Source organism: Lithobates pipiens, unplaced genomic scaffold (assembly GCF_037356315.1).
Source record: "Lithobates pipiens isolate NorthernLeopardFrog02 unplaced genomic scaffold, aLitPip1_a1.2 Scaffold_30, whole genome shotgun sequence".
Classification (NCBI taxonomy): Eukaryota; Metazoa; Chordata; class Amphibia; order Anura; family Ranidae; genus Lithobates; species Lithobates pipiens.
Window position 1 is genome coordinate 107,931,281 of NW_027507791.1, and position 24,432 is coordinate 107,955,712.

The following is a 24,432-nucleotide window of genomic DNA, read 5'->3' on the forward strand; positions in this document are numbered from 1 at the left end:
CAGTGCAAAGTGGATTTGCCTTTTGTAAATAACCCCCATGCCAACATCAAACAATAATGGCTACTCAAAGGAACTAAAAAATTATTTTTGCTGGGCATGATGCCAACCCAGCCCAAAACTTAATTCAAATATAAGTGTTGAGCAACTAGATTAAAAGCTGTAAAAGCACTTTTAATGAACAAAAAACTGAACTGCTAAAGCTATCCAGGAGACATTGTGACTGAGATGAAGTTAGCATAGCGCTTTCACCTATCTTGTCATATATCTCTACCTGTAACAAATACATTTTTTGTGCAATGTCTTTTTTGCACATTGAAGAAGAATACTTACTAGGTATCTTTCAGAAGAAACACTGACTAAAATCAGATCATCTCCAATTCGAACCTTTTCTCCTTCAGATCTCTGTTTGGATGCAGGATGTATTGTCCACCAACAGGCTTCTCCTGTAATAAAAATATGGTTCAATATTGTTTCACCAGAAGAATCCTTTTCAAATGTGCAATGATGACTTCCAAAAAACACATTGAGCCACAGCAAACTGATCTGAATACACTGTATAAAATAAGGACTTCACTTATGGGTGAGCCTGATTGTCAATTGAGAGCCAATGGTTGGTTCACAAGTGTGCTGATTCATGATTGAGCTTTGAAGGGCTGCAGGTCCATGTCGTTTTAGGCCTCACTGACACTTGTTCGACTCATCATGCAACTTTGGGCCTCAAAGTTACATGGCAAGTTGCACCCCACATTTTACATGTTTTACTGTTCATGTCCGTGCGACATAAAGTCACAGTGAAGTTAAAGTAGTTCCTGCAGTACTTTGGCCCAACTTTCATGCAACTTGAGGGCATAGACTTCAAATTAAACCCTTTAAAGTCGCACCTGCATGATATACATGCCAGAATGCCAGCAAAGAAAAAAAAAAATGAAAAAAACTGTGTGGGGGTATTTTAAAGGGGAGCCCATGCCATTTTTTTATGTGGGCCCCCCCCCCCTCCAAAATCCATACTAGACCCTTATCCAAGCATGCAGCTCAGGAGGTCAGAAAAGGGGGGTATAAGCGAGCAGCCCCCCTCCTGAACCGTAACAGGCCACATTTATTTCTATTTATTTCAGTTACTTATATAGCGCCATCAATTTACACAGCGCTTTACATATACATTGTACATTCACATCAGTCCCTGCCCTCAAGGAGCTTACAATCTAAGGTCCCTAACTCACATTCATACATACTAGGGACAATTTAGACAGGATCCAATTAACCTACCAGCATATCTTTAGAGTGTAGGAGGAAACTGGAGTACCCGGAGGAAACCCACACAGGAACAGGGAGAACATGCAAACTCCAGGCAGGTAGTGTCATGGTTGGGATTCAAATCAGCAACCCTTGTTACTGCTAGGCGAAAGTGCTACCCCCTACACCACTGTGCATGCCCTCCACATTGGGGGGTGCTTTGGGGCGGGGGGGGGGCTTTTTTAGTTTTGGCGTATGGGCGCCAGAGCTTTGGCGTCGGGGGAGCTGTTTTTTTATTTACTTTTCATTGCTGGCATTCCTATGTTTACATTCAGCTGTCAATGGGGAGACCCACTGACAGCTGATGAGTCATCACTCCTGGCCTGCTCCTTAACAACCAGCTATTCTTCACATAGAATTTGAATCGGCTGATCAATTTTTGATCAATTCGAATACAAATTGTTCTGAAAATTCTGAATTCATTAGAGAATAAAGAAACAAAATGAAACAAAACAAATGTTTCCATTCTGCACATGTCTAATGACTTTGTAGCGCACAAACAAAACAATGTCCGCACCAAACCAAAAGATGATGGGTTAAAAAACAGCAATGGAGTACCAGACGTAATTAAAACAGCTCGATAAAATCCATTGATAAATCATAAGTCCATTAGTATGGCTGAGTAAACACCACTGTGATCCACAAATAAATGTGACCCACCACCAAATGGAAAGCCACTTACCAAAGGGCAAGCGCAAACAACGTTTGGCTATAACCCAGCCGTGGCCTTTATCATCCAAAAGACTCGGGGAAACTTCTCAGGGTGTTCCAGTCCAGATACTAGGCTTTTATTCATATATCATGCAGTCCAAAAGATCATGGGGCTTTACAGCTAGTATTTTTTTTTTCAGATGATTTGACAAAATTTCAAAAGAAATTCTCCCTTGCGCTCTTTATTGTTCAGTATAATTTTGAATATAATTTATTGCTAAGACAATATAGTGTATTAAAGAATAAGCACACTTTTAACCACTTATCTACAGGGCACTTTCACGCCCTTCCTGCCCAGGCCATTTTTCAGCTTTCAGCACTGTCACAATTTGAATGACAATTGCGCGGTCATGCTACACTATAACCATGTGAATTCATTATAATTTTCTTCACACAAATAGAGCTTTCTTTTGGTGGTATTTAATCACTGCTGGTTTTTTATATTCCTAAAAATGTTTTTCTTAGTTTCTGTCAGTAAATTTCGTAAATAAGTAATTTTTCTCCTTCACTGATGTGTGCTGATGAAGTGGCTCTGATGGGCACTAATAGGCTGCACTGATGGGCATTGATGAGGTGGCACTTATGGGCACAGATGAGGTGGCACATATGGGCACTGATTAGGTGGTACTGATGAGAAGGCACAAGTATTCTGCACTTATGGGCACTGATAGGTGGCACTTATATGTGCCACTGATGAGTGGCACTGGTGGGCATTGATAGGTGGCACTGGTGGAAACTGATAGTTGGCACTGGGCCCTGATAGCTGGCACTGGTGGGCACTGATAGGTGGCATGGATAAGCAGCACTGATGGGCCCTGATGGGCAGCACCAATGGCCACTGATGGGTGGCACTGATGAGCATTGATGGACTTTACTGATGGGCATTGATGGGCATCACTGATAGGCTGCGCTGAAAGCCAGCACTGACTGGCATCACTAATGGGCACTGATTTCTGGTAGTGGTGGGCACTAATTGTTGGCACTGGTGGGCATTGATTGCTGGCTCTGGTTGGCACTGGTTCCTGGCTCTGGTGGGCAATGGTTGCTGGCACTGGTGGCGCACTAATGTAATCAGGGCACTCAGTCTATAGCTAATGCAGTGCATTAGCTATAGACTGTACATAAAATATTACATATAGTCTATGTAACCTGTTTCTATCGATGTTCAGAAGGGAACATTAAAGATGTTGCTTATATCGGGGTCCCCACTGCTGCACAGCCAGTCACTTAACATTTCCTTTATTCACTCAGAAACAGAAATCAGTCCTTGACTTCTTCCTTCCTATAGTCACTGCTCACAGTTCCACTTGCTTGCAAAAATGCTAGCCCACCGGCTGCTCTTTCTCCCAGTCCTCCCGACTGATTACACTCATGGAGATCTCCCAGGGCAAGGTTAGATGAAAATTTGGCATGCAGTCTTCAAGAAAGCATTGTTACTGCTTACAATATTTCCCCTTGTCTTGTTCCTGCACTGTGCTGATCTACTCACTGTCTCTGATTGCTCCTTCCTGTTGCCTCTCTGGCATAAATTCTATAAACTGCCTCCTGTGGTAGGATCCTTCCAGGCCAGGTAACCCCCCCTCCCCCCAAAAGCTATACATGATTAACCAAGCCCTGCCAGGTAGCAAGGGCTAGGTGTCTTGCAAGTCCAACAGAGGAAAGTGAAGAGGACTGCAAACAATTTGTATGTGACAACTACCTCATGCATGTGATAGATTACAATATATGTTTGGGGGGGGGGGGGGGTGCTCTCATGATGGAAGGGAAATCAACCTAGAGGATGGAAAGTTTGAATGAAGTTTTTATATTCACAATGTGGCTCATTTTATCATGGTTTGGATGACTATATACAAGCAGATCCATACTGCTAGTCTGGCATGGTGAAGCATGCAAGCTCTAGCCTGGGGAATAGTTTGATCAGGTTGAAGCACCATGTTTTTTGTTTTTGAAAAATTTGGATGTGTCTAACTAACACATATCAGGGGATTAGAGGTGCTGGGAGATCTGTAAGCGAGAGTCCATAGAGCAGTCACGCGAATGGCATGTGTAGGCAGATAAGCACATAAAGGTGCTACTAAGGGCCGGGACAATGCGTCCTTTCCTAGCACTAAGTTGACATAGATGTCGACTGGTGTCAAGGCCAATTCTTTCAAGGATGCAAGATCAGAAAACTGTTCGGCTAGTAGAATAGGTGACCCAGTGATCCCTAACCTTGTTACTGCGAGATAAGACATATCAAGACTCAGGGTTAAGTTTGAGTGTTATAGGCAAGGGAGGCCTGTGTAGAAAAGGGAGGCCAAGTAATGGAACTTGCCTTCATGCATAGGGAGGATTGTAGTGGCAGTGATCTGGAGAGGAGAAGAGGAGAAACTAGGCACTGGCTTTCCTGAAGGAGTCTGACAACAGAATTGAGGGAAATTCTCATGGAGATGTACTTGAAGAGTGCCAGTGGCAGAATGTTTGTGAATTTGGTGATAGTGCCAGACAAATGTCATGCTGAAGTAATATAACGTATATCTACATAAAAAAATAATAATATATATATGTATATATATATGTATATATATATATATATATATATATATATATATATACATATATACACACACACACACACACACACAAACACACACACAGTGCCTTCAAAGTGTCCAAATTGTGTCATGTTACAACCAAAGATGTAAATGTGTTTTAGTGGGATTCTATGTGACAGATCAACACAAAGTAGCACATAATTGTGAAGTGAAAGGACAATTATTAACAGTTTTTACATTTTTTACAAATAAATATATGAAAAGTGTGGCATGCATTGGTATGCAGCCCCCTTTACTCTGATACCCCTAACTAAAATATAGTGGAACCAATTGCCTTCAGAAGTCACCTAATTAGTAAATAGAGTCCACCTGTGTGTAATTTAATCTCAGTATAAATACAGCTGTTCTGTGAAGCCCTCGGAGATTTGTTAGATAACCTTAGTGAACAAACAGCATCATGAAGGCCAAGAAACACACCAGACTGGTCAGGGATAAAGCTGTGGAGAAGTTTAAAGCAGAGTTAGGTTATTTAAAAATATCCCACAGAGCACCGTTCAATCCATAATCTGAAAATGGAAAGAGTATGGCACAACTGTAAACCTACCAAGACATGGCTGCCCACCTAAACTGATAGAACGGGCAAGGAGAGCATTAATCAGAGAAGCAGCCAAGAGGCCCATGGTAACTCGGGAGGAGCTGCAGAGATCCACAGCTCAGGTGGGAGAATCTGTCCACAGGACAACTATTAGCTGTGCACTCCACAAATCTGGCCTTTATGGAAGAGTGACAAGAAGAAAGCCATTGTTGAAAGAAAGCCATAAGATGTACCATTTGCAGTTTGTGAGAAGCCATGTAGGGGACACAGCAAATGTGGAAGAAGGTGCTTTGGTCAGATGACTCCAAAATTGAACTTTTTGAACTAAAAGCAAAACGCTATGTGTGGCAGACAACTAACACTGCACATCACCCTAAACACACCATCCCCACCGTGAAACATGGTGGTGGCAGCATCATGCTGTGGGGATGCTTTTCTTCAGCAGGCACAGGGAAGCTGGTCAGATTTGATGGGAAGATGGATGGAACCCAATGCAGGGCAATCTTAGAAGAAAACCTGTTAGAGATGGCAAAACTCTTGGGACTGTGGCGGAGGTTTACCTTCCAGCAGGACAACGACCCTAAACATATAGCCAGAGCGACAATGGAATGGTTTAGATCAAAGCATATTCATGTGATAGAATAGACCAGTCAAAGTCCAAACCTAAATCCAATTGAGAATCTGTGGCAAGACTTCTAAATTGCTGTTCACAGAAGCTCTCCATTCAATCTGACAGAGCTTGAGCTATTTTGCAAAGAAGCTTGGCCAAACATTTCACTCTCTAGATGTGCAAAGCTGGTAGAGACATCCCCAAAAAGACTTGTAGCTGTAATTGCAGCGAAAGGTGGTTCTACAAAGTATTGACTCAGGGGGGGCTGAATACAAATGCACACCACACTTTTCACATATTTATTTGTAAAAAACGTTTAAAAGCATTTATTATTTTCTTTGAACTTCACACAATTATGTGCCACTTTGTGCTGGTCTATCACATAAAATTCCAATAAAACACATTTAAAATTTTGGTTGTAACATGATAAAATGTGCAAAATTTCAAGGGATATGAATAATTTTTCAAGGCACTGAAGGCACGCTCCGATACGAATACAGTCACATCTATGCACTAATTCGTCTCGGCATGCCCCAGGTATTACGCCACATTTCGGTACAGGCTCCAGAATCCTATTCGTGGCCAGTCGCAACAGCGGCATGGTCGATTCGTGCCTCTGTCATGGTAAACAAATCATTTCACTGAGACGTACCATGCTCCGATTCGAATCCAGTTGCATCCGTGATGCACCGATTCGTCCCGATGTGCCCAAACTATCTGGCCTCATTTCACCGATTGCCTCATTTCAGTACATGCTCCAGAATCCGGTTCGCTGTCAGTTGCAACTGCGACACGACTGAGTCATGCCTCTGTCATGGCAGATATTTTAATTTCATTTAAGATCAAGACAAACATTTCATTCATTTAATTTCATTCAACTTACTGCCGCCTGTTAAAGTCACCATTCTAGTCATTCTGTCAAAATAGGTATACAAGTCCTTCACAAGTTTTCACCTCTCATATTTCTTCAGGTCAGTCGGGTTCAGTAGGTCCACCCTGCATCAGGTTGGAGGGTGTTCCCCCAGGTAAAAAAAAATATAAAGGAAATATATACACCGCTTAGGTACGTATGTCGTTAGGGAGCACAAGCCAAACTTGTAATTCATGTCACCCTTAATAAGTTCCGGTCAATCAAGACTCAACCCTAAGGACAAGTCACTGTACCTAGGGCATTAGAACACCATACCATGTCCCAGGCTCGGCAGTGAAGATCTCAAGGCCTCTCTGTCCCCCTCTCCAGTTTCAGAGAGTGACAGTGTACAGTCGCTCAGGGGATGGACCATGCCAAAGTTGACTGCAGAGCTGAAGCGTAGATGGGTGCCCTTTCCTGCTACAGCTGGGAAGGCCGAGCTCTTCCAGCTTCTCTTTCCTCCACCAGCCGCAGCAGGACCCAGCACCCAGCAGGCGTTCCTTGATTCCATTTCATCGGTCATATCTCAATTGCACACCTTAGTGTCATCTTCAACTACTTCGGTTTCAGAGGTTCAGGCCAGAGTGGCACTCCTGGAGACCCGCCCGGCCGTTGCTATCCCCGACCCTACCTTAGTGAGGGATGTTATATGTTCAGTCTTGCAGAAGGGAAGAGCTGGATCTATACCTCCATACTGTGGTGGACTTGGGCTACAAGTATGGAGGGTTTGTTTTTTGTTTTTTATGACTACCACCGCTCCTTCTCCGCCAAAGCAGCAGCCAGGTTCTCACAGTTTCAGACGGCCACAAATTGGAGTCTGATGGATACGGAGCTCTTCTGCCACCACTTTGCTGACTTACGCTCACCTTTGTGTGCAATTTGCCAATCTGCTACCCACACTGCCACTTGGTGCGCCAACGTGACAACCAGTCGCCCCTTCGAAAGTCCCTCTACCTCTGGTGCAGTTCAGGGCCAGCAGGCCCCTGCACGTATGCCCCAGATGGACAAACTCGGACGCCCAGTCCGGACCGTGGAAGGAGCAGCTATCTGCAATCATTTCAGTTATAGTTCCTGTAACTTTAGCCAGTGTCACCTGCTCCACATCTGCACTTTATGCCAGAGGGCACATCCTAGAATCCTGTGTGAAGTCAAGCAGCTGAAAAAGGCATGACTAAGCCAGGTCAATGTCACATGGCTCGGCTTCTAGCTTTCCACACACCCCACCCCGTCCCTGGCCACCTATCTTATCCAAGGTTTCACAGAAGGGTTCCACACTGGCCTCCTTTCTCTGCCCCACACTACCCATGAGCGCAGGAATCTTCATTCAGACCAATGAGCAGGCTGTAGACCAGCTCCTACAGACCGAGTTAGACCGGGACTTTAGGATAGGCCCTTTCACTCAACCCCCGTTCAATACCTGGAGTGTCAGCCCTATTGGACTTGTCAAGGGCAAGTTTTCCAAAAAATTACGTCTGGTGTACGATTTGTCTGCACCTCATTCTTCCCCCATCCCCAGTTTTAATTCCCTCATCCCCTGTGTAGAATTCTCCCTTAAAAAAAGGCCTCCTTGGATATGGTGATCCAAGCGATACTTACAGCAGGCACAGGTACCTGGCTCTCCAAAGCCGATATCTCGGACGCCTTTAAACTCCTGCCCTTCCACCCGTCCCTTTGGTGCTGGCATGGCATCAAATGGAAGGAGGCATATTATTTCACCACCAAGTTGACCTTTGGGTCAAAGAGTAGCCCCTGGCTATTTGATACATTTGCACAGTCTCTCACATGGATTCTGTTGCACAAAGCCCAGTGTCAGGAGGTCATCCATTATCTGGTCGACTTTTTACTAATAGAACGGCCCGGCTCATCCCCAGCGGGCCTTGACAGACTAAAGATTGTGTTTAAAAACCTTAATGTTCCAAGGGGGCATGGCTACCGCGTGCTGGCGAATGGCCGCTTAGGGACAGAGCTCCGCTCCAGCGACGGGAAATCATCCGCACTGTGGACCCCCTGCGCCGGCGAAACCGCACAAAAACACTCCGGAGGGTCCACTCACACTCCGGAGATGTCGCCGAAGAGGAGAGGCACTGGGCAGCCTAAAAAACTGCCGTATTTCTTTCCACCGGCGGCCCGCGAATCCAGCCAAGATGGCGCAGGTGGCAGCACGCACTCCTCCCCTGGTCCTTCCTCGGGCCTCCTCGGGGAGCCCAGCACCCTCCGACAGACAGGGGAGGAGGTCACCAGGGACATCCACGCCGATCAGCAGCAGCCCAGCGAAATCCAGACCGAGATTGTCAGGAGAAGCACTGCAGGTGAGCGCTGAACAGAACTCATCTGCTGATACTAGAGAAATTCATGAATGCATATCTGTGTTCCCTGCCACTAACCAGCCTGTCTCTGAATCCACCCTGAAAGACATGCTTGTCTCCCTGCGTGCCTCACTTCACACAGACTTTATGCAGTGTATTAGTAACTTTAAAGCTGAAGTGGGAGTATTGAGTGGCAGGATGGATCATGTGGAACAGAAAATGGGGGACTTTGCGGTTGCTCATAACACCTTAGTTGATGCACACAACGATCAGTTTGAGGACATTGAGTGGCTTAAATCCAAGATGGCCGACCTTGAAGACAGGTCTAGGCGCAATAATGTAAAAGTCAGAGGGATTCCTGAGACCGTCCTCCCCACACAGATTGCTCAATACTTTCAGGACCTCATGAAAACCCTGCTGCCCACTCTGTCGAACCAAGATGTGATTATCGACCGCATCCACCGGCTTCCTAAGCCTTCCCACCTGCCAGACAATATTCCGCGTGACGTTCTTATGCGGATTCATTTCTTTCACACTAAGGAGCAACTTTTATCAGCGTTCAGGAGAGAGACCCAGCTCCCAGAAAAATGCTCCCACCTGCAGTTGTTTGCTGACCTCTCCCAATTTACCTTGCAGAGGCGCAAAGCTCTTCTCCCTGTTACCAAAGCCTTACGGAACCATGGAGTTCCATATCGCTGGGGATACCCCCTGAAACTCCTAATTACCCATGAAGGTAAATCCTCTATGGTCTCCACCCTACAAGAAGGGCTTGACCTGCTACGCACCCTTGACATTATCCCTGAAGAACCCGTTGCTCCTTCAGCCTCATCCCCACCTATCCGGATGGAGACTCAGGGAGACTGGCAGACGGTCCAGCGGAGAAGAAGGAAAAAAATAAGACAAGGGTCTCTTGAGAAGTCTGCTGCAAATCACTGTTTGACTGCCAATTCCCAGTCGCTGGAGGTCTTCCAGCACTCACCTTTTGTACCACCCACATGAATGGGCATCTATAGTGCCTTCGGATCTCACCAAAGATCTCCTTTTTTATTGACTTCTGTTTTGGACTTTTGTCTCTTGTTCTTTTATTTTTTTCTTACTGCACTGTTGCAGTTCTATCCTGGTCTGTCAACGCCCGAACGATCTGGTGCCACTTGGACCCGAACTACAGCAAACTTTCATCATCCACCCTAGGAAGCCTAAATCCCCAGGAACCCCAGAGTTCCACTCCGAATGTGATTGCCTTTTGCCACATCTGCATCTGATTGTTGCCTTCAATGCCGCTTAAATTAGTTTCCTTTAATGTACACGGCCTCAACCATCCGGTTAAACGGAACTCCTTATGGAAGGAAGCACTGAATCTGGGGGCGGATGTACTCTGTGTCCAGGAGACTCATTTTCTCAACGCGGCTGCTCCCAGCTTTCAACACAGGAACTACCCACACATATTTCAGGCCTCTGCCTTGGAAAAGAAAAGAGGGGTAGCTATTGCCATAAGAGACTCGGTAGCCTTTTCCCTTACTGAAGTATTTATGGACCCTGAAGGGAGGTATTTGATATTACTAGCTGAACTGAACAATAGGCCTTACACCATTGTTAACCTTTATGCCCCCAATGTACATCAGCTGCGGTTTTTGAATAGGCTCTTCCGCAAGATCAATAAGTGTCATAGAGGCTCCCTGGTGGTCTGTGGAGACTTCAATGTAACGGTCGACTACGCACTGGATACTACGTCAAAATTCCTCGCATGTTGCTACTATCTCTAAGAACCTGGCCTAATTTTTTGAGCTGAATGCACGCTCCGTACAAAGTCCCACTACCCTCTGGTGTGCCCATAAGGCCTTTCTGAGGGGCATAATGCTCCAAATCTGCTCCAGGGAAAAAAAAGCCAGAACCCAAAAACTGAATGACATTCTGGCAGATATTCGATCCTTGGAATCCTCCAACAAGTCGATGCCAGATTTCAACACGGCTCATAAGCTTACTCAGCTCCGTGTTGAACTTTGACGCTTATTGTTGGCCAGGTATGACAAATATGTGTATTCTCTCAAGTTGTCACACTACTCCTCCAGCAACCGCGCTGGAAAATACCTGGCCAACAGGGTGTGGGCAGCTAGGATCAAGGCCAAAATCCCTTTTGTTTACCACCCCTTAGATAAACAGAAAAAGATCAATCCGCAAGAAATTGCGGACGGTTTTGCTGCTTATTACTCCTCCCTATACAATTTAAAACTGGACGTTGAAACTCCCCAGCCCACAGATGAGTGTATACAATCCTTTCTATCCAGTATTAATCTACCCTCTCTTAGCCCTTGTACACATGGTCGGAGAATCCGTCGGAATGTGTCCTATCGGACCGTGTCGTCGGATAATCCGACTGTGTGTGGTATGCATCGGACTGTTTCCGTCGGAATATCCGTCGGACCCAATTTTCCAACATGTTGGAAATATTTCCCGACCAACTGGGCCGGTCGGACATACTCCGATCATGTGTAGCGAATTTTGATCGGACCAAGTGCCACGCATGCTCAGATCAAATTCCTACATCAAAGCTATTGGCTACTAGCCTGAATGTAGTCCCATTGTAATGAAATTACGTCATCATGTTCTGAAAGATCAGATTTTTTGACAACTTAGTCCGACCGTGTGTATGCAACAGTTTCGGACAAGATCCGACGGACAAAATCCGACTGAGAAAATCAGACGGATTTGGTTGTCGAAATCTCCGACCGTGTGTACAGGGGCTTACAAAAAAACAATTGGAGTCTCTAAATTTGCCAATCTCCCCTGCAGAAATAGTGAAGTGCATCAAATCTCTCCCCCTGGGCAAATCTCCGGGGCCAGATGGCCTGACTAACGATTACTATCGTACATTCTCAGACCTTCTTCCCCCCGTGCTCTCTGAGATTTATGCTGAAGCATTCTCCTCTGCTTCCTTTCCCCTGGAAATGCTTAGAGCCTATGTGGTTACGATTCCTAAACCGGGTAAGGAACCTAACACTCCCTCAAATTTTAGGCCGATATGCCTTTTAAACACGGACGTCAAAGTATATGCTAAGATTCTTGCTCAAAGACTCCTCCCCCTAGTCCCTCAGTTGATCCACCCAGATCAGTCGGGGTTCACGCCTGGCCGGCAGGCTTCGGACCCTACCAGGCGTGTTATTGGAGTCCTTCAGTTTGCAGAGGCCTGGCGAACGCCTTCTCTGCTCCTTTCCTTGGATGCGGAGAAGGCGTTCGACCGGATTCATTGGGGATATATGGATAGGGTCCTTCGGAAGTTTGGCTTTGGTGGTCTGATCCTCTCAGCTATTCTTGCCCTGTACTCAGCCCCCTCAGCACAGGTCTTCACCTCTAATATGCTGTCATACCCCTTTTCCATCTCTAATGGCACCAGGCAGGGATGCCCACTATCCCCTACAATTTTCAACCTCCTGATTGAACCGTTGGCAGAAAGAATCCGCTCCCACCCCTTGATTGCAGGAATCCCCATGCAGGATGGCCCTCATAAAATTAACTTGTTCGCAGATGATATCATCCTCTTCTTGACTTCCCCAGCCTCTTCCCTACCGCAGGCCCATCAGGTACTCCAGGAGTTTAGCCTGATCTCCTACTATAAAGGTGAAATTCTCCAAGTCGGTAATTCCAGACACAGACATTAAACCCCCTCTCCGCACTCATCTGATGTCCACATTTCCATATAAATGGAGTAACTCCACCATCCCCTACCTGGGCATCCAGCTGACCAAATCGGCTCGCCATTTAGCAGAGGCAAATTTCCCCCCTCTTATCGACAAACTCACTACAGAAGCAAATAGATTAGCCAAGTGTGAACTCTCATGGTCAGGGCGCCTCGCATCTTTCAAGATGCTGTTGCTCCCTCAAATTTTGTATATATTTAGGGCATTACCTGTTACCCCTCTGGGAAACATTTCTCCGGTCTTAATTCCTTGATGAATAAATTCATCTGGAGTTCCAGAAGGCCTAGATGTTCTAAAACACTTTTGATAAAGCATAGGTTGGCTGGTGGTATGGGCATGGTGGATCTAAAGGACTATTACCTTGCATCCCGGCTAGTCCAAATTACTCACTGGTTTAACTTGGCTCTGGAACCAAAATGGTGCTGCATCGAACAAGCCCTCACCCCTACCCAAAACCTAAAACTTCTTACTGACTCAATTAAACCCTGGCCTCTCCATTCACTTCCTGTCACTGTTCGGGCTTCTCTGCAGGCCTGGCGAGATCTTCTTAGGTCCACACCTCCGACCTCTAAATTGGTCCCACTTCCCATCCCACTGCAGACCTTCGAATTCTTAATTCCTGATTTCTCCACCAAGGTGTGGGTTGAGAGTGGGGTGCGGTGGCTGCAGGATCTCTTTCAAGGACCCTCCATGATCCCATTCCACTCTCTAAGGACACGCTTTCAGCTAAAACCTACTGATGTATATAAACACTTTCAAATATCCCATTTGCTAAAGGGAAGTAAAGTTACCAGTGTTTCAGTAGCTGAATCTCTTTGGCACTTTATCAATGCCAATCCCCCCCTACCCAAAGGAATATCTTTATTCTATAACTTCCTCCAGCAAAAGCTTGCCTTTAGTAAATCTCGCCCCTTCCTGCGCTGGGAGGAGGACTTAGGTTGCACTTTTTCTGAGTTACAATGGTGCCAGGCATTCAAAGCTAACTACAGGGCCTCGAGGTGTGTCGGGCACTGGGAACTAGCTCAGAAAATTACCCTACGCTGGTACCTTACTCCATTTAGGATCTCTAAATTTGGCCTTGCTGAGTCCTCCCCTCTGTGCTGGAGGAACTGTGGGGAGGTTGGTAACCTACTTCATATGTTCTGGTCATGTAAACATCTTAGAAGCTTCTGGAAGGCCATATTTCGTGCCATTTCTAGTATTACAGGTTTCCTTTCTGCCCCTGAACCAGGCCTGGCAATTCTCAATTTAGGTATTGAAAAATACCCGCCTAACTTTAGAATTGTTATATCCCACATCCTCCTGGTGGCTAGGTCATTGATAGCTAGATTTTGGAAAAATAATCAAGCTCCCAATGCCTCAGAGGTTTGGTCGACCACCCATTTACACTTCTCTTATGAATCAATCCTAGCCCTCAGGATGGGGAAAAAAATTCAGTTTGATAACAATTGGCAAATTTGGGACACATGGTATAAGAGTACTCACTTGTCGTAATCTCTCACCCTAGAGTCTAGCCATTCCTGCTATAATGTAACAAATATTTACTGCAGCCCACATTCTTATTCATATAGGCTTCCCCTTTCGGACATATGACAGACCAGTCATTTCCAGTTCTTTGTTGTTTTGTTTCCTGTTATGTTTCTTTTTGGTATGCAGTATGTTCATCAAACTGCTTTCTGCTTCTCCCTACTGTCTGCTTTGTGATATGCTATGTAATGTTGGGACAATGCGGGGAGACACTAAGGCCGCGTACACACGCGCGGACTGTTGGCCCAACTTTGTCCGTCCAACAGTTTGAGCGAACAGTCCGCTCAAACTTAGCATGGACGGACATGGCCACACACGACGGACGAACAGTTTGCTGAAACCGTGCGCGATGACGTGAACGGCACGTACGACGGGACGAAAAATACGATGTCCTATACACTGCAATGCAACCTTCCGACGTGGAAATCCTTTCTGAGCATGCGCGAGACTTAGTTGGCCGAACAAGCCTACACACGAGCGAACAGTCCGCTGAAACCTTGTTTCAGCGGACAGTTTTTCGGAATTTCCGTAAGACCTTGTTCGGCCAACTGTCCGCTGAAACTGTCCGCTGAAGCCCCACACACGAGCGGACTGTCCGCCCAAACACGGACAAGGTTGGGCGAACAGTCCGCGCGTGTGTACGCGGCCTAATGACTATTTCCTCATTGTACTGTAATTTTTCTTGTGAAAACCTTTCAATAAAAACTATTTACAAAAAAAAAACCTTAATGTTCCCATCGCTGAACACAAAGTCGACAGTCCAGCACATATGATAATATTCATTGGAATCAATCTTGACACCTGCACCATGCAGGCCAGCCTCGCCCCAGACAAACTGACCCACATTAGGGCGGTCCTCCGAGACTTTACCCACACCAGAGGGTGCACTCCCTTCTAGGGATGCTTAACTTTGCCATGCGTGTCATCCCACAGGGCCACTCCTTCGTGTCCCGCCTACTGGTATTCCTTTACCACATGCAAGATCCCGACCAGACCACAGCAGTAGCAGACCTCTCCATGTGGGAGGAGTTCCTTTCCACCTGGAATGGCACATCCTTATTCATTCCCACCGTATCTTTCCTGTCACCCCAGTTAGTGACAGATGCTGGTGCATCCACAGGCAAGGCTTTGCTGCAATTTTTGGCCATCTCTGGTTTGCAGGACCTTGGTCGCCACAGATACTAGCAATACCCGACTTCACCAGAACATCTTCCCTCTTTGAGCTTTATCCCATAGTGGCAGCCGCACAGCTTTGGGGTCATTGCAGAACCGGGCAAACTGTGGCCTTCACCACCGACAACCAAGCCACAGCAGAGATCATTAATAAAGGCAGGTCCAAAAGCCTTGCAGTCGTGTCCTTCCTGCGTAGGCTGGTACAACTATCCTTACAATTTCAGTTTAACGTTTATTGTTCATTTGTTCCAGGCAAGTTTAAAGCCTCACTCAATGATCAAACTCAAATCAATAAAGAACTCCTACCTATCAATAAATCTCTTACCTGAATGTTTTTGCCCCCTTATTTTGGTATACCTTACGTTAGACCAAAGGCACACTTTCAGTTTTATGTTAACTCTGAATGTTATCCATATCCGTATCGGCCATAGGTCTCTAACCATAAATAAGAAGGCCAGTATGGTGGCCTGAATTTATGGGAGGAGCCCGGGGGAGTATTTAACCAGCCCGCTCGCCTGTGGTCTTTGTCGGTTTCCTGTGCGCAATACCCACCTCCCATCCCCTTTTTAGGGTATTTCTCAAAGTATTCATAACCTCAGAGATTACTCTGATTTATAGATTAGATTTTATATCATTTCATATTTATTTAATTTCATTCCTCATTTCTTATGTAGGGTATGCCCCCATATTTTGGTATACTGTACGTTAGACCAAAGGCACACTTTCAGGTCCATTTCATGTGGTAAGTTTTATGTTAACTCTGAAACTCTGAATGTTATGTGTATCCCTATCGGCTATAGGGCGCCAACCATAAATAAATATAAATATATATATATATATATATATATGGATTAGACCCAGAAATAATAAGTAGTACAAGTTTGGGGTAGAAGACAGAGAAGGGTGCAGTGTCACTCTTAGGGGTGTTTGGGCATGTGGTCAAAGAGCTACCGAAAAAACATTTCCGCATGCCTTTTTGTTTTTTTTTGTTTTTTTTTTTAGCGTTTTCACTCGTCACACGGGTTGGGCTTTCATTTAGTGAACACTGATCTCTGCTCCAATCACATGGAGCAGAGATCAGCGTCACTAGTTGCTAGGCAGAATGGAGAAATGCTGTTTACACGGCATTTCCTCCATTCAGCCGTCCCGTGAGACGATCACGGGTATGCCTGCGGCGATCGAGTCAGCGGGACCCGCGACCGGACTCACGGGGGTCCCGACCGACACGCGAGCGCGCGGCCGGCGATGCGCTCGCGATGGCAGGGCGGCATTGAAGATTGGACGTACCTGTACGCCAATATGCCGGCCCGTGCCATTCTGCCGACGTACATCGGCGTGCGCTGGTCGGGAACCGGTTAAAATTACTGTTGGGTCTCTGAACTGTAAAAACAAGGGGGTACACAAGAATATGTAGCCCAGCATAATGTAATCCCCAGTAATTAAACACAATATAGCAACATACAACTCTTCCCACCACAGGCTGTCAGCTCTCCTTAAACTACTTCAACACACACTGACAAAGTGCATGTTAACATTCACTGCATAATATGTAAGCACTGGTTTACTAAAAGTAAATAGACTGTGCACTTTACAAGTGTTGCACTCATTTCCCCCAGAGTTTAGTGAATGTGGTGAAACTCTGCTAATAATATCTATTATCCAATCATGTGCAAGCAAAAATGCAGTATTTTTTTTTTTGCTTTCCCCCTAATTTGGTATTATTTACAAAGTGAAATTTACCACATTCATTGAGCTCCGGGGACCATTAATGCACCTGCATTTACAAAGTGCATAGTTATTTAGTAAACCAAGCCCTATGCTAAGCCATTTCCTTTATGGTGGTTAAGCTTACCATGAGTAGAGAAGACCCAGAGAAGACGCTAGGCAAGAAACTTGCTACAGCATTTCCTCAGTCGGAACAAGTAGCTTTAATGGTCCTTCAGGGACAGTGTCACTTCAGAATAGCCCAGGATAGCATCAGAGATTATGCTGAGGTTGAACACCTGTATTGTCCAGTGGGAAGAGCCTAGAGTAGAGCTTGCAAAGTATTTTCTTGATAGATTTGTTAGAATTGTTAAATGCAATTTCTCCACTCTTGGCCTCCTCATATCCTGTGTAGGCTTCGGTGTTAAAGTGTTTTTGCCCCAGTTCTTGTGGCAAAACAGTTTACCATTCCAAAGCCCAAGGCAGGCATTAGCCTGTTCTGCATCTTGAAGCTCTGGGATCTGGGTTCAGATACAAGTTTTTTATAAGAATATACAAAATATGCAATTTCTTTCCTTCACCTGGGAGAATTTCTGGCTTTTGTGACCATCAAAGATAATTAATGTCCTCATGTCTTCAGCAGATGAACAATTCCTATGCCTTGCTATAAGGCCCATGCATCAATCTGGGGTCCTGCCCCTCAACCCTGTCAACACATCGGATATTAGTCAGGATGCTGGACCCAGTACTAGTCTTATTGAGTTCCAGAAACATTCTAAAGGTGAGATCCTTAGATGACCTCATGTTAGGGGAAAAATCTGTGTGGGCCCTACTGAGCAACCTGGACTTAACCCCTGGATAATTTAGCAATTTGGATTGGTCCAGAAACTTTAGAGATTATCATTGGGACCAACTTGCCTTTGGAATATCTGAATGATACTGCACATAGCTCAGGACAGTGTGCTTTTTCTCATTGATAACTTGTCACACTCTGGTCTGCACACCAGGAGCCATTTTACTCTCAACTTTTATATGAAAGTCTTAGATCTGAGGATAGCCTCTTGTAAAGGAATTAATTTGGTCTAGATTCACCCCAGACCTTTACATGATGGTTTTCCCTCTTCAAAGGACACGTTGATACAGTCTTTGTACAGGTGATTAGCCTATCATTGTGGCTTGGGGATGAAACTCCAGAGTGAGGGAGGCCACCCTTCCAATTGCTTAAGCAATCCCCTTGGCGAATACCAGTCGGTTGGTCGGTAGGAAGATGAGACCTGGACACGCTTGTTTACAGAGGATTTGGTCATCCAAGAAACAGAGGTTTTCAGCATTTGGACTGTCCCTAAAGTATTAGACCTCCTTAATGGAAGATTATATAATCCAGTCCATGCAGACAACTCCATAAAGGTAGAGGCAATTTTGTCTCAAGCACATCTCTCTCCTCTGGCAGAAGCAGAAGATGCTCTGGTGGCTCTGTGGGATCAGTATCCCCTGACCTATTCCTTTCCTTGTTTGCCTCACAGATTTGTGGTAAGAGCATTCCGATGTTCCTCGCTATTCCAGGGTGGCCCAGGTGGATGCCAGGCAGTTGCTCCAAGGGATCTACTGGTTCAGGATCTTCTGTCCCAAGGAACTCTTTACCTTCCAGCTTCATGGTTGCTGCCTTTAACAGCTTGACAATTGACGCTCAAGGTCTGAGAGAAGGGGTATCATGGAGTCTAGAAATCCCTTGATGCTAGACTGTGAGGTCTATAGCTCTTTAGCACCAGACATGTGATGCATGTTTTTTTCAGTATAGGCCTCAGGACTTCTTCCTCAGGAGTTTCTCCTCTCCTGCAGCTGGGCCTGGGTCAGCTTTCAGGTCTCAGCACTATTAGGGATCTCGGTGTTGTTGCCCTTGTGATTCCATGGGATCTAAAGTAGTTCACTCGTAGCCTTCGCACCCTTATCCGGCATGGAACCATTCCTAGTTTTTGCATAAGACAAGTTTGTGCCAAGACGCAGTTCTTCATCTTGCCTGCTATAGTTTCTCCAGTCCTTCAATCTGCCTCCAGTTCACCCAAAGAAGGTTTCCTTCTAGATGTGGTCAGGATGGAGAGTCTATCTCTCAGCCTTTGTTTCTTTCAGGCAGGCTATATCCTTTTGTTTTTAAAAATGGACCCTGTACTCTGGACCAACTGTGGGTATAGAGTTGTGTACATGAGATTGTATGTTTTGTTTTGTGTGTTTTGGTTGAACTAGATGGACTTTTTTGGATGGACTTTCAAACTAACTTTGTAACTATGTACTGATACACTGGTTTCCACTTCTAACATGTCGCTGTGACTCAGCAGACCATCATTCAGCCCACTGTCTAGGGTTCAGGTTCCATCCCTCCTGACAAGATGCACTCTATTAATAAAAAAAGTGCTTCCTGAGCTTTAGGAAACTGTTTTCTAGATCTGCAAGGCTGCCGCGTGAGCTTCTCTCCGCAATTTCATTTGTGTTCTGCTAGGTGGACATTCAGCCTCTTTTGAAGTCAGCTTCTGGTGTAAGACCCATTGGGCAGGCTCTTTGAGATGCAGACAGTTCACAGATTTGCTGTTGTCATTGTATTACTGGCCTGTGGGTGTTTGCTTACTTCACAGTGGGATTGCCTTTGACCATCCTTCAGTTAAATACTCCCTCAATACATCCAGATCAAAGATAACTCACTTGCAAACAACAGTCATTTAGGGAGCTAGAACAGCTATACCTAGCTCTTTAGAAACCAACAAAGATAGAAGGCATCAGCACACATTTGCTTAATGGTTACTAAAGATAATTCAAATAACCCACTATACAGCTGGGATGGAGTCACTGTAAGTAATTGCTGCACATTCAAACATCTGAACATCATGGGAAACTTACGCAGAGATTTCAACTGACATAACAGCCAGGTAAGCCAAAAAGGTCCTTGTATGGTGGTTTCCTTCAGCACTAATAATGTACACAGTAGTCCCCACTGCAACTGATTTTGGATGGAAAGCGGTAGCTTCCTTGCTGTCTTATAAGGTAAGATTTGCTTAAGCTTCCCATCCAGATAGCTAGTTACTGGTCTACCCCATGTATGTTGTCATGCTGGCACCAGAAAAGCAGTAAATTGTATAAAATATAGCTTTGCACTGGTCCTGTGGGTTGAAGTTGGCACTACCACATGAATGTTACCATGGACTGATGTCAGGAATGGAATATATGGTAAATTTGGATACAATTTTAAATTTTTTGCCCATGGCAAGACAACCGATTCAAGTTAATGCCTACACCCGGACACCATACTTCAGCCACTGGCAGCAAGGAAAAGAAGCTCATGTCACAAGAAAGAAAGGGGAGTATGTCACATGCTTCTGAATAGACAGAAATACCAGATATTTTGCTTGTTAATGGTGAATAAATGAAGCAGTAGAGGAGTAAAGCAAAATGTGGCTATGTGCGTTAAAGTGGAAGTAAAGACAAAACCTAACTTACTCTAAACCTACTCCCACCCCCTTTCTAAGCCTAATCTATCGAACCCTGTAAAGAAAATATCACTATACTTACAGTGGCATCCGCTGTGTGCAGGAGAAAGCCGCCAATGGCTGGGAAATACTTGGGAAGTAACATCACCCATATACTTATGTTGGCCGTAGATGGAGCGAGTTTCCTTCTTGCAACCACAGGGAAGAAATTAATTTTATTCCCCCATCAACACAGAGTGTTGATGTGGGAATCCCTCTTGTCGGGCCATTGTTTTCTCCTGGTGGGCGTGGGATTGCAGAGGAAGCCGTCCTGGCCGGGAAAAGACAATGATTGTTGCTAGCGGCTATAGCAGCCACTAGCAATAATCCCAGGTAAAACCCAGAATGTTGGCTGTACCCAAGTTGATGGATCGACTTCGTACATTCAGCCTGCCCATACACAGTTTGAATCCCAGCCAGTTCGATGGAAACCTGCTGAACCGGCCAAGATTCAAACTGTGTATGGCCTACCTTACCATGGGGCTTCTTTTGTGGACTGCCTCTACTACACACTGAAGCCACAGCTGCCAGCTCAACCTGGGACCAGACCACAGCGACTTCAGAATAGGTATGTATAGCCATTTATTCCTTTACAGGGCTAGATAGATAAGGTTAAGAATGGGTGTGGGAGTAGGTTTAGAGTTAGTGTTTTGCCTTTACTTCCACTTTAAGAAAGAATTCTTAAAAATGAATTGAAAGAATATAGAAAAAGAAAAGAAAAAAAAAACTCATACCTGTTGCTGTGTCCTGCAGTCCAACATCAAATGCAAGTTTGTCTGTGAGAGATCTGGATGTAGTCAAACATGTCAAGTACTGTTAAAATGTAAAAGAATCGAAGATAAAAATGAATAGTACTGTTATCAAATGCAGCACAAAAGTAGTGTAATAACAGATGTGTTTATATAATAAAGAAACTGTATTTAAGATGTCTCAAGGCTATTCTTAAACAGTTTAACAAAAATCTATATTTGCTGAAATGTCAAATGACTTCAAATGACTTTTACATAGTTAATGCCATTTTTTTTAAAAAGAAACTAAAATAGAGTGTGTTGATAACATCTATTTAAAACACAAATTGTATTTTTTGCTATATGATTATAATAATCAAAAATAGTGTGCAGCTATTATAACTTTGAAAACATAGTTAAAGTATAGCTAAATCCTAAAACAAATATGTAATACATTGCTGCTTTACCTGTTCTTGTGATAGCTGCATAAAACGTTTTTATCTTCAGAATTTTTCCTCATTTAAATTCACCAGGTAATCTTGTAAATAACGCACTTCTTATCCCTGGGCAGCTAAGCTGTCTATGATGGAAGCCGTGGTTGTCACAGAGGCTGGACTACTAGCCTTTGTTCATCTTCATTACATAGTGGCTTATTAGTTTAGTAGTTTGCATAAGGAAGGTAACATTTGTTGTCTTCAGTGCAGATTGCAGGAAGTGACAAGGAGACTGCATTCCTAGCAAAACTATGCTACAATGACATTTTCTGCACTTGCTAAGATTGGGAACCAATAAAAGGAAAGATTTGTGCCACTTAGGCTGTGTCAGGGAACCAATGGTAGGAGAAGGACTCCAGGACCCAGCATCTGTCAAGACACCAACAGCAGGTCTAGGACCCAGCATCTCTACCAGCACGCCACATGGGTCTTTATAAGGAAGTGTGTTAGTGGTTGTAGCTGCTGATTGATCTTCAGCTTCTACCGTGTTCCTGTGATCCTTGTTCCTGAAAGTTCTTTGCTACCAACCTGGCTTGTCCTTGACTATTCGTCTGCCTGTCTCCTAACCTCGGCTTGTCCATGGATATTCTCTACTGTTTCTTGTGTCTGACCCTCTGACCCTGTCTGCTCTGATATCCTCCTGGCTCCGAACTCTGGCTTGAACTGACTTGCCATTATCTCAGTGCTACTGCAGACCTGCCACATCTCACAGGCACCACCTGTCTGCAGCCACTACTTAGCACATCAGAAACACTTCTGAATTCCTCTGCAAACAACATCACTGGTGACCTGTGCTACTTTATGCCTGACTCCTCCTGTTCTCACTTTCAGGCCTCCAGCACCAGGTACGTGATAGGCTGTAAATGGATGCTCATCCTGTGCCCACTGCTGTGAGTGCCAGCCAGGGAAGGAGCTTGTCTCAGCCCCAAAAGTAAGTGTGAACAAGAGGTGTACCCAGCTCCCAATGTGTTTCACTCCACCCCTCTGAGCTTAATCATGGGAATCCCCATGATTAGGCTCTGAGGGGCGGAGCAAAACACTTTGGGGGCATGACCTGGCAGGAGCCCAGGCTGGGACTGCCATTCACTTCACCACAGCGAGTCTTTTTTGATGTGTGGCCTATGGGATACACCTCATGCTAAAATTGTTCTTAGCCTGAATGAAAAAAACAAATGCAGCCACTAAATCGAAGGACTGGTATGTTGATATATACAGTATTACATATTTGTATTTGGGTTTAATTATGTGTTAATAAGCACCATGAGACTAGAAGAACATGCAGTATTTGCATACAGTATCTAAATGATGTGCAATAGACATGCAGTATTGAAATAACACAAATATGTATATAAAAAGAAAAAAAATTGCTGACCTGTATGTCACTATTTTAAAAAATGGTTACATACCATTCCACTAAATGAATGTCTAAGTAAGATTGCATGGCCATAGAGTAAAGTCCTGTGTCCGCCTCCTTGCGATGCCTGTGGTATAATAAAAAGGTATTACCATCATTCTATAAACAAGTAGAAAAGCTTGACCTGTAATTTCTGTCTCTGAAAGGTTAGTAAATGCATTTCGTAGATATTAAATATGGACATTTTATACACGATTTAGGTAGGGATGTCTTATAATATTATAAATTATGCATACAACTTTTATTACATTAGAAATTATATGCAAGAACAAATCCAATGTCTCAGCAAAAAAATTCTAAAAAACGACAACACCATTCTTTGATACAAAACTGGATATGCTTTACACGATGCTCAGACCTAAAAAAAAAAAACATGCAGCAGACCAAGGATAGTTAGACTACATACCAAGCACATTTACCAAAATATAAAATGACAAAAAAATCAGTTTCATGATAATGAGTGTTGCTTTGGGGGCATTTACAAAGAAAGGAGATGTCTAGCGCACTGATAGAAACAGTCCAAGTGGGTTCAGTGGTTTAAGGCAAAAAAAGAAAAAGTCTTTAAAAATCCAAATGGTATCAGTATGCTTCCTTAAGTGGCTGCCGCTGCTGAAGAGCTAGAAGGGACTCTGCATTGGGACAAACAGAAAAGAAGAGCAGCACCATTCTAAATGTAGCATCTAACCATTCTTTATTGGAAACAACAAATTGACACCTCACAATGTAATGAAGATAAAATCACTCATCTTGCCATGTAATACCGCTGCAACAAGCCAGTCCAGTGCCGCTGATCCCGCTGTGGTGGATACTGAAAGGAGCTCCCGGAAGTGCTGGTGGCTCTCAGCACTTCCTGGTAGGTCCGGATCCCCTGGGAGGTGGAAGTGACATTAAAACAGGAACAGGAAGTGGTGGGCATGGCTTTCATTCGGAGCATGCATGCTCCTTTATCAGGCCATGAGGGGGACATTTTGGAAGTGGTATTTATGGGCAGGAGCCAGTTCATGGACTAGAATGTGCAGCATGCCAGGTGCAATACCCAAAACAGGGCATATTTTTTTTTTTTTAATCAAATAACATTTTTTTTTATATTATTAAACATACAAACAAATGATATGTCAAATTAATTCATAAAGTATTTTAGAGAGGTGACCCCAGGTCACGGTGTGTATTAGCACCTTCAGCCTGTTTTTTGCAAAGATAGGCATGATTGTACACCTGTGGGC

The 24,432-nt window shown here is 44.5% G+C and overlaps 1 protein-coding gene across 8 annotated transcripts in view; it reads right to left on the minus strand.

Annotated features, from left to right (window-relative positions):
• Positions 1-24,432, minus strand: part of RYR3 (ryanodine receptor 3) — a 1,008,486-nt gene that overhangs the window by 718,776 nt on the left and 265,278 nt on the right. For all 8 annotated transcript variants that reach the window (XM_077464742.1, XM_077464741.1, XM_077464740.1 and 5 more), the window contains 3 exons: positions 23,202-23,276; positions 21,308-21,386; positions 331-443 (listed from right to left, as the gene is read on the minus strand). In XM_077464742.1, the coding sequence (XP_077320868.1) occupies positions 331-443; positions 21,308-21,386; positions 23,202-23,276 (267 nt within the window). The remainder of the gene's footprint in view (positions 1-330; positions 444-21,307; positions 21,387-23,201; positions 23,277-24,432) is intronic.